At 34.5% G+C, this 11,790-nt stretch overlaps 1 protein-coding gene across 1 annotated transcript in view; it reads left to right on the top strand.

The window, feature by feature from the left end:
• The first annotated feature begins 8,975 nt into the window (after positions 1 to 8,975).
• The window catches only part of LOC134246734 (uncharacterized), a 32,488-nt gene continuing 29,673 nt past the window's right edge, over positions 8,976 to 11,790 (top strand). The window contains exons 1-3 of the mRNA XM_062729121.1: positions 8,976 to 8,994; positions 10,201 to 10,671; positions 11,472 to 11,699. Of these exons, the coding sequence (XP_062585105.1) occupies positions 8,976 to 8,994; positions 10,201 to 10,671; positions 11,472 to 11,699 (718 nt within the window). The remainder of the gene's footprint in view (positions 8,995 to 10,200; positions 10,672 to 11,471; positions 11,700 to 11,790) is intronic.

The raw sequence follows: 11,790 nt of genomic DNA, 5'->3' as shown, positions 1-11,790 counted from the left end.
TAGTTAGCATTATAATAATGGTTTATATAAACATTCAAAAAATAAATTAAAAATATTGAAAAACAAAAAAGTTAGAAAATACGGACTTTTTAAATTCGCTTCCGCTAGCGACCGGAAGTACTGACGACACACGAAAAGGTGATTTCACATATCTAAAAGTCATCATCTATTATCTTTAAGAAGTCTCCAGTTAATATCTTGGACCATTTTCGTAAAAAAGGGGGGACAAAAATCCATTTTAAAATCAGAAAACTGTCCATGACTTGGAACCGAAGGTGAGTATTCCAAATTTTCCTTCTGATGAACAAAGTTCATATAATGACGCATAATTCCTGAAAGTTTCATAGAAAACCACCGATTAGTTTTCGAGAAATCGCCTGCACAAAATTTTGGGGAAAAAAATAAGAATAACTAGGGCTAATTGTAACGGGAACCGTTCGGATTACCCAAACGCTCCCCAACTCCCTTTTGGTGCCTTATTCCCTGTAAGCTTCATTAAATAAGACAAACTCTATGCCTTTTATCTATTATAACAATGTTTTCCCAGAAGTATATTCAGTATATTCAAATTTATGCATTGCATGATGCGCATTTGAATGCATGTGCGTAATGACCGTATCATCTTGTCTACACTATTTATATACTAGAAATTACAGCGTTTTATCCAAAAGTATTAAAAAATACGTTTTAATCTAGTGTATTTGTAATTTTACTCATTTCACGTGCACGCACGTGCATGCATGTGCATGTCGACTGTATCTTCTTGTAGGAGTCTGTTATGTTTGTCTATGTTTTAAATCCCATCCTGTTTGATTGAAAAACGAGGAAGTTATAGCCATTTTAAGTTGAAGCCAATCAGATTGCAGCGCACGTGTATGCGCATGTTTTCACGACAACTGTTATATATCATATTGTAGGACATCCTAATGCATGATTATGTTTAAAATTTTAAAGCATTTCGTCAAAAATTAAGAAAAAGATATTGCGATTTTTGTTTCAGCGAATCACAGCAAAGCACACGTGCATGCACGTGTATGCATGTGCATGGCGACCATACCTCCTTGTCGCAGTCCATTATGTTTGTCTATGTTCTAAATCCCATACTGTTTCGTTGAAAAACAAGGGAGTTATAGCCATTTAAAGTTTAAGCCAATCAGATTGCAGCGCACGTGCATGCGCGTGTTTACATGACAATTGTTATATATCATATTGTAGTACATCCTAAAATATGCCTATATTTTAAATTTCATAGCATTTCGTCAAGAAACAGAAAAGATATTGAGATTTTTGTTGCAGCCAATCAGAGCGAAGCGCATGTGCATGCGCGTGAGTTCGTGCTAATTTGAAAGTGTCACATTATCTACACTATTCACATATCCTTATTAAATGAGTTTTAAAATATTTCATAAAAAAATGTTAAAGTTATGGCTATATAAAGTATATCCGTCATTTCACTCATTTCCCCGCGCCCGCACATGCATGCGTATGCGTTGCAAAATAACCTTCGTGTTGCACACCTACACTACACACCTTTTAACCCTAAAAAGGTTTTAGCTCAGTTGGGTGAACAGTTTCTGAGAACACTGCGGACAAAAAAAGTACGGAGAACAAAGAAGAAAAAAAAGAATAATAATAATAACTAGAGCAAAGCTCGTTGCAAAGCAACGATAGGTCTTCCGTCATGTTTTCTATTCTAAGCGGCTTTCTTTTTAACAGAAAATGAGAAATAACGTCCAAAAAAGGTATGATTCCTCTAAATCCATGTTAATTATTGCAAAAATAAGCCATTTTCTGTTACTTCCGGTTGCGGAGTGACGACGATACTACTAAATTTAATTTATGTCTCCGAGAAGATAATATGTTACCAGGAAACTTGTCAAGAACGGCAAAAATACGCGTTTTCCCATCACTTCCGGTTCTACTGGGTAGTGATGACGCCTACGTATTTTGATCATTCATATATTAAAGCTTAAAATATTCAACAATTTTGCTTCTTAGACGTATCACAAATTTTCAATACTTTTTGAGATATAAAAGGAAAAGTTTTCGGCCTCCTCAGGCCCCTGATTTAAAGGGGCCAGCCTCTTTCGAGATGTCATTTGGTAGATCTTGAATATTCTACATCTTTTTGTTCTACATGCTTTAACAAAATATTTCTAGGTAAAAATTTATCGTTGAAAAGGTGCTTGAATATTTTGAAATTCTTGATAGGACTATTTTCGGGCCATAACGAGCGTTGGCGCTACCTACTTCCAGTGAAAATGATATACTCAATGCACTTCTCCAAAGGTTGATCTAGCACCACACAAAATTTCAAGCTTCTCGTGTTAAGTGCTTTTTGAGAACGTGCCGGAACAAATGTGACCCTCTAAAAATAACAAAATTGCAGAAAATCTCCGAACCGGAAGTGACGTCATAAAAATAAAAAAATATATATCTAGATTTTTTTGATGTTCTATCAGACCTGAAAGTTTCATGAAAATCTATGGAGCCGTTCTCGAGAAAACGTGCGTACAAAATCGGTAAGAAAAAAAAACAATAATAATAAAAATAGTGGAAAGTAAACTCGTTGCGAGCGGAAGACCTCAGAAAAATAATAATAATAATAATAATAATGAGAGGTAAAACTTCCGTCCCGTTTCTGAAAAAAAGAAGAAGAGGAAGAAGAAACAGTAGAATCACTAGAAGGTCTTCTGTGAAGACAAAATCGAGCAGTGAAAAAGTGATCAAACTTTCATGTTGAAACAAAGGGGATTGAACAAGGGTGATTAAAAATTTGCCAGCATGAAATCCAAGCGCTTACTATTACGCTATTGGGACCACAGCTCTAAATCTACTGTATATACTTTTGTTACAGTACATCTGTCTTAGAATAATGAAATGCGGTCACTATTAATAATTTTGCGCCAAACGCCACATGTAAGTCTTTGCGCCTTTTCTTTGGAATGTCCCATTAAATGGGTGTGATAGCTTCAATGGAAGTCAGAAAAAAAAACATTCTCATAGCTAAAATTTCAAGATAATGAAATTGTTTTTAACACTTTTACACATCTATCTATAGATAAGTAACACTAAATTAGCGAAACTGCTTTAATTTTTTTTTTTTTAAAAATTTTCTGTTTATCCCCATACTGAACTATCCCTATTAGTTACACTTTTATAAAAAGGTTGAAATGTTTCGCCAAGAAACATGTTCCTCTACGACAGTCAAGGAATCAGATACCATTTATGTTCAATAACTTGATTCAATCTTCGAGAGAAAAGAATGTTAATATAAACTCCATTAGACGATCTTATTAAAATGGTTTTCTTATTTTTGTCTTTTATTTGTTTAATATCACACAAGTGTGCATGGGAAAAACAGTTGTTATACGTTTTATACTTATTATATATATGCATCGATACTGTTTCTTGAAAAACTATAACTTATAACTATGATTTAAGATCTGTTTTTCCGTCTTGCAAAACAAATGATAATAGGTATCTCTCATTTGCACATTTAGTCTTTTCTTTTTCTCTTTGAGAACCAACCAAAACCAAAAGACGTTTGAGAAGACCCTGGAATAAATCTTTAGTTTGACACAGAATTGTAACGTAATTACTACATGATCTATTAACGCGCAAACGATTAAGCTATATGGAGCACTGCTCTAAATATACTTGTGTATACATTTGCAACAGTACACCTGTCTAAGAATTATAAAAGGCGGGCCACTATTGATAATTTCGCGCAAAACGCCACAAGTAAATATTAGCGCCTTTTCTTTGTACTGATCTATTTAATAGGTGTGATAGCTTCAATGAAATTAAATAAATAAAACGTTCTTATCGCCTTTATTTTATTTCGACGTTAAGAAGGTATATTTAACACATTGTACACATTACATATCGTATCTAGCCCAGTTAAACTAAAGCAGTGAAACGGAAATTAAGTTTTAAGATTGACACGTAATTACAACGTACTACTACGTGAAAGTCCAAGTAGCTTTTTACAGTTCACGTATCCTTATGTCAGAATGGTTTAATCAAACGCTCAGCTGCCTCCATAAACCCCTACTCGCGAAATGGCGGAGATGACAGAGGCAGACGCCATCTTGGACCCGCTTCAGATTTTCAAATACTAATATCTAGAGTTCAGATTAACCAATATTCAAACAACTTATATAGTAAGAATCTATAGAAGGGTCGCTATTTATATTCCAAAAATAAATAAAAAATATTGAAAAACACAAAAGATAGAAAATACGATTTTTTCAATTCGCTTCACCTAACGACAGGAAGTACCAAAAACTAACAAAAAGTCGCGTCCTGGATAGTAAATATCACGATCTATAATCCCTGAAAGTTTCATATTGATATCTTTTACCGTTTTTGAGTTTAATCGTGGACAAAATGTCATGTTAATTTCAGAAAAATGTCCGTAACTTGGCACCGGAAATGAGTTTTTCCCAAAATTTTTTCTCGGATTTTATAAATTCAGGAACAAGACATTTCCTGAAAATTTCATGTAATTTTATCCAGTATTCTTTGAGATATCGCGTGCACAAAATTTGAAAGTCAAAAAAAAAAAAAAATAATAATAACTAGATACGATCTCGTTGCGAGCAACGAAAGGTTTCCTTTCCCATTCTGAAAAAAAACCCAGTAAAATCGAGCTGAAAAAGTAAATTGAAAAATTCGTACAGATGGGTGATTGAACCAGGGTTACCAGCAAATATTTCCAACGCGCTTACCTTTACTATATTGGGACCACTTTTTCTTAATTTATTTGTAAATATTTCTGCAACAGTATATCTGTCTTGAAATTGTGAAAGGCTGGTCACAATTCATAATTTCGCCCAAAACGGCACGTATAAATCTTCACGCCTTTTCTTTGGAAAGTTCTATTTAAAAGGTGTGATAGCTTCAATCAAATTAAATAAGAACGTTCTTATAGCTTAAATTAAATTGAGTTCTAAAAGTCATTAAATACGTTCAATGTACCAGACATAAAACATATCGTTTATACGCAAGTAATACGAAAGCAGTGGAATATGGCTATGATTTTTTTTACATATTTCAATTTCCCAATCAGTTACACATTCATTAAAAAAACTGAAACTGAAAAACGTGCCTCAACTAACGACGGTCAAGAATAAGATACCATTTACCGGGTATGTTCAAAAACTTGAATTAGATCTATTAGAAAACAAATGTTTAAATAAACTTCATTAAACGATCTTTTGAAAAATGGTTTACTTATTTAGTTTGCATGGGAAAACAGTGGCCGCGTTTTATACTCACTGAATATATTGTTTCTTGATAAAATTATGCTTACATGCATATTAATTGTGATTCAAGAATATTTGTTCCATGATGCAAAAAAAAGGTTGAAGATATAATATTTCATTTTTACATGTAGTCTCGTCTTTTCCTACTTTGAGAACCAGATAAAACTACTTTGAGAAGGCCTCGCATTAAAACTTTAGTTAAAACAGAATTGCAACGTAACTACGACATGACAATCAAAGTACTCTTTTACATTTCATTATCCTTATATTAGTTTCGTTCAACAAAACACTAGCTGACTCCATAACCCCCTACGCGCTAACTGTCGGAGTTGACAGATACAGACGCCATTTTGGATACGCTTCGAATTTTCAAATGTTAATATCTAGAGTTTGGATGTATCAATTTATAAACAAATTATATATAAAGGCTAATAAGAAGGGTTTCTATTAAACATATCGAAATAATTCAAAAATATTGAAAAACAAAAAAGTTAGGAAATTCGACTTTTTAAATTTTCATCTGGAAACAACAGGAAGTATTAACGACGAATGAAAGGTCGCGTCCTGGATGGTGAATATCACGATCTATAATCCCTGAAAGTTTCACATTACAATCTTTAACCGTTCTTGAGATTAACCGCGGACAAAATTTCATTTTAAATTTAGGAAAAGGTCTGTAACTTGGCACCAGAAGCGAGTTTTCAAAAAATCTCTCGGATAAAGTAACTTCAGATCACAACCATTGTTTGTGAAAATCCACCAAGTAGTCTTCGAGAAATCGCGTGCACAAAATTAGATGGTCAAAAAAATAATAATAAGAAGGAGAAACAATAGAATCGCTATAAGGTCTTCCGTGAAGACGAAACCTATAATAATAATAATAAGAAGAAGAAGAAGAAGAAACAGTAGAATCACTATAAGGTCTTCCGTGAAGACGGAAGACCTTAACTAGAACGATACTCGTTGCGGGCAACGAGAGGTCTTCCGTCCGATTCTGAAATAAAAAAGGAAAAATCTGAACAGAAAAAATGATCAAAAGAAAAAAAAATCGGACATTCGGGGGAGCGATCCCGGGTCTCCCGCGTGACAATCCAACGCGCTAACCATTTGGTCATTGAAAACACCGCCTCAAATATTTAAATGCGAATATCTTGAGATTGCCTTTTTTGATTCTAATAAAAAAATTACATTTTACGCATTAGCAAATGAGTCTACATTAAAATTAAAAACATCAAAGAAAATTATTGAAAAACAAAAAAATTGAAAAATTGCATTTTTTAAATATGTTTCCGGCAGAAACCAGAAGTGCTGACGACGCACGAAAAGACGATTCTCCAAACCACAAAGTCATGATCTATCGCCTTCAATAAGTCCCCAGTTCATATCCTCAGCCATTATCGATAAAAGTGCGCGACAAAATCGCATTTTAAAATCAGGAAATTGTTCATAACTTGGCACCAAAAGGGAATTTTCCAAATTTCTTTTCGGATATAACGACTTCATATAATGACGCAATTTTGTGAAACTTTCATTGAAAACCGCTGATTTCTTCTCGAGAAATCTTCTGCATAAAAATTTGTCAAAAAAAAAAAGAATAATAACTACAAACGATCTCGTTGCGAGCAACGAGAGGTCTTCCGTCCGATTCTGAAAAAAAAAACCTGTAAAATCGAGCTGAAAAAGTAATTTGAAAAATTCGTACAGATGGGTGATTGAACCAGAGTTAGCAGCATTTCCAACGCGCTTACCTTTACTATATTGGGACCACTCTTCTAAAGTTATTTGTAAATATTTCTGCAACAGTATATCTGTCTTGAAATTGTGAAAGGCTGGTCACTATTCATAATTTCGCTCCAAACGGCACGTATAAATCTTCACGCCTTTTCTTTGGAAAGTTCTATGAAAAAGGTTCTAGATAGCTTCAATGAAATTAAAATAAGAACGTTCTTATAGCCTAAATTGCGAGATTATTTAAAAGTTATTTAACACGTACAATGTACGAGACATAAAACATATCGTTTATGCGAAAGTAACGCGAAAGCAGTGGAATGGCTGTGATTCATATTTCAATTTCCGAATTAGTTACACGTTCATTAAAAGACTGAAACTGAAAAACGTGCCTCACCCAAAGACGGTCAAGAATTAAAATACCATTTATGTTCAATAACTTGAATTAGATTTATTAGAAAACAAATGTTTACATAAACTTCATTAAACGATCTTTTGAAAAAAAAATGGTTTACTTATTTAGTTTGCATGGAAAACAGTGGCCGCGTTTTATACTCACTGAATATATTGTTTCTTGATAAACTATTGCTTACATGTATAATAATCGTGATTCAAGATCTGTTGTTCCATAATGCAAAACAAAAGGTTGTGGATATAGTATCTGATATGTACATGTAGTCTCGTCTTTTTTCTACTTTGAGAACCAGATAAAACCAATTTGAGAAGACCTCATATTAAAACTTTAGTTGAAACAGAATTGCAACGTAACTACGACATGACAATCAAAGTACTCTTTAACATTTCATTTATCCTTATGTTAGTTTCGTTCAACCAAACGCTCAGCTGATTCCATAACCCCCTATGCACTAAATGTCGGAGTTGGCAGAGACAGACGCCATTTTAGATACGCTTCGAATTTTCAAATGTTAATATCTAGAGTTTGGATTTATCAATTTATAAACAAATTACATATTAAGCCTAATTAGAAGAGTTTCTATTAAACATATTAAAATAATTCAAAAATATTGAAAAACAAAAAAAGTTAGAAAATTCGACTTTTTAAATTATCATCTGGAAACAACTGGAAGTAGTGACGGCGAACGAAAGGTCGGGTCCTGGATAGTGAATATCACGATCTATAATCCCTGAAAGTTTTACATTAATATCTTTTACCGTTCTTAGATTAACCGTGACAAAACGTCATTTTAAATTCAGGAAAAGGTCTTTAACTAAGCACCGGAAGCGAATTTCAAAAAAATCTCTCGGATAAAATAACATCAGATCACAACACATTGTTTCTGAGAATTTCGTGAAAATCCACCAGTAGTCTTCGAGAAATCGCGTGCACAAAATTAGATGGTCAGAAAAATAATAATAAGAAACAATGGAATCGAGGTCTTCCGTGAAGACAGAAGACCTTAATAATAAGAAGAATAATAATAAGAAACAATAGAATCACTATAAGGTCTTCCGTGAAGACGGAAGATCTTAATAAGAAACAGTTCAATAACTATAAGGTCTTCCTTGAAGACGGAAGACTTTAATAATAATAAGAAACATTAGAATCACTATCAGGTCTTCCGTGAAGACGGAGGACCTTAATAATAAAAACAAACAATAGAATCGCTATAAGGTCTTCTGTGAAGAAGACAAGAAACTCTCTTACGATATAGATATTTAGCTCAATTCTGTACCTCCGTGATACAAGTTCATGGGTTTAAATGTCAGCGTTTGTCGCAAAAGTCCATTAAATGTCCATTTCTTCGGAGTGCGGGGAACCTATTATATAATCTCATTTTTGGGTGGTGGGGGTGTGTGGGGTAGGAGGGGGGGGGGGTTCTATAGAAACCGATATTGTCTCGTTTGCAAGGTAATCTTTAAGATAGGTCAAAATTAATTTTGAACTTCAATATCCCTTTATTTATTTTGATACGTTTTTCTTGTAAACAATGTAGGCGGTGTAGGCGATTACAGGGTATGGAAGACAAGATATCAGGTGAGTATTCATCTACCAAAAAAAAAATCAATTTGTTTGTAATAGCTACATGAAACTTCATAATTTTGATTCTCATATAGTCTTATCAGAAATATTAAAAGCTATTATGATATTGATAAGAAGAGTTTCGTTTTTACTTCATTAAGTTGCATTATAACGATATAGGTCATAAACATGTATAAAAATCCCAATATTGACTTCACTTTCCCTACGATAGCAGTCTAGTTTATCTATAAAACACAAATCGAAGAAATGACCTTGCTTGGAAGTCTACCCCAACCTCACTCCCCACTCCCACCTTTCTACTCTCTAAATACATGTAGTAGGCAAAGTCGTGTATTTGAAGAACAAAGACTTAAAGAGAAAAATCTAGCAACCCATTCCCCATTCACTCCCCGATATAAATTCAGATTTATGGAAGTTGATCGATAGTCCACTGGCGGATTTAAGGGTGGGGGGGGGGGCGTGGGGGGCGCACGCCCCCCCCCCCCCCCCTAAAATTTTCAAAGTATGATATAACTAATATTTATAATGCCACATTTTGGTACAAAGCTAACAAAACCACTGTTATTCTGCCTGGTTTTACTCTTAAAATACTCAAAAATCCAGGAGCTTCCGGGGGCTGCGTCCCCTGGGCCCCCACCATCCAAAGTATGATTATCATATTACTAGTATTAAACACGTCGTACTTTGGTACATCACTATAATCAATACCACTATTAGTCAGTATAAGTAAGAAAATCGTTTATTATAGTGGCATGTGTAACAAAACAATGAGAATTGAGAAACATTCAATACAATTATTATTCAATATATGCCACTTTTAACAAAAAAAATTGAAAAATATGCACTATTATTGTGTCTGGTTTTACTTTAAAATACACGAAAACCCAGGAGCTTCCGGGGGCTTCGCCCCCTGGACCCCCAGGCCTTAAGGCGGCCCCCAGACCCCTTGCCTCAAAAAAGTTATCCAGCCCCCCCCCAACCACAAATCCTGTATCCGTCCCTGGGTCAGATCACAAACGTTGTTTTTAGTCTTCTCTCTACTTAGCATATAACGGATTTTTTATGTATGCATTATGATAGAACGTAGTGCTTCATAGTCATTAAAGGAAAATCATTATTGTAAATATATTATTATCATACAAATAAATATATTATTATTATACAAACAATACTATAATAAAAAATCTGTTAAATTTCTAGATAAGTTCTCCACACTGACTAATGACGAAGTGTCCGTGTTATTCTGTTTTCTGTGTTCTGACTCCGGTCCTCCTGACTTCAGCGACACAGAGTGGCTGGACTTGCTTCGTGTCATACGACAGAGAGTGTACGGTAAATGGAATCTTGTAACACGCGAGGAAGCACAGCAGACTCTGGACAGACTGAAGTCACGTGATTACCTTTGGGAAGATCAGGACAATATCACGGAGGACACAAAGGATGAGACAATGTATAGGATAGCATCAAGACGCAGTGATATACCATTCTTTTACAGTAGTTATGACACAGCCAGTGTGTACCTGAGATCACGAGGATACAACAGAAAACCAGGAGAGAAGTGTGTAAGTTGTCATGGCTGTGATCCCATACTGATACACCGTCTACAGATGAACATGCTGATTCACGTCACTATAGATGACACGACTATATATGATTGGATACACCAGATATGTAAGTCAATGTTAAGTAATTTGATTATTTTAGAATTCTTAATCAATTGAAATACCGTATAAGTGGAAATTTTAGCGAGACGCAAATTTAGCGATTTCTCCTTAAAAATGGTAATTTATTTTTAGCGAGAGGCAATTTTAGCGATTTTTAAAATGCTTACTAAAGAAGCTATTACAAATAAAATGCAATTAATTTTTAGCGGTATTTAATTTTAGTGATCTCAGGGCCCTCGCTAACAATGCAAAATTAAATCCTCGCTAAAAATTCTACTTATACGGTAATTAATTAATTGATTGATTGATTGTATGTTTTTTAACGTCCTTCTTGAGAATATTTCACTCATATGGGGACGCCACCACTTGCCGGTGGAGGGCTACAAATTTTGTCCTATGCTCGGCACTCAGGGATATTGAGCAGTGAGGGATCTTTTTCGTACCAGCACCTACTGCGACACGGGGCCTCGGTTTAAACGGTCTCATCCGAAGGACCGGTCTCCACGTCCTACAATGGGATTCGAACCCGCGACGTAAGGATTGTCTCCTTACTTCGCAACTCTAGAGCAGACACTCTAACCACTGCGCCACGCGGGCGACTTGAACTTATTTACTGAAGTCACATTAAAGTGTATTAATTGGATTTTTCTATGGGAGATATTGGTCAATGTCAGGTACATTTATGTTATAAACAGTGAGTATTTGTTTTAAAACTGATAATTGTATTGTTTAATAGTTCTTAATTCGTTCTTATTAGGGATAATATTTCTATGTATGATTATATATATTATTCATTTTCTTTGGCAGTGGATATCCCAGAAAACATACTTAAGGACAGTGATAAACGAGCACAATTTTTAATGAATCTGAGAAATAAAGGGGAGGCTGTACATTTAAGAAGAAGATCGCAAGAGAGTGTAGATCACGTGACGTGGCTCTGGAGTGGCTGGAGACCTGATATCGTGAGATCCTGTATAGGTCTACATCCACACTGGGACATTTACATCATCGACAACAAACCTTACAGAAAACCAAGCAAGTAGATACTAGATATAATGATATTTTATTCGATTTTGAACTTGTAATATACATAGTCTTTACATAGACACTTTCATTTATCCGGTTA

The sequence above is a fragment of the Saccostrea cucullata genome, unplaced genomic scaffold, assembly GCF_032062105.1.
Source record: "Saccostrea cucullata isolate Sc308-1 unplaced genomic scaffold, CSIRO_AGI_Scuc_v1 ctg1173, whole genome shotgun sequence".
Taxonomy (NCBI): domain Eukaryota; kingdom Metazoa; phylum Mollusca; class Bivalvia; order Ostreida; family Ostreidae; genus Saccostrea; species Saccostrea cuccullata.
This window is presented reverse-complemented; position numbering and strand designations above follow the sequence as displayed.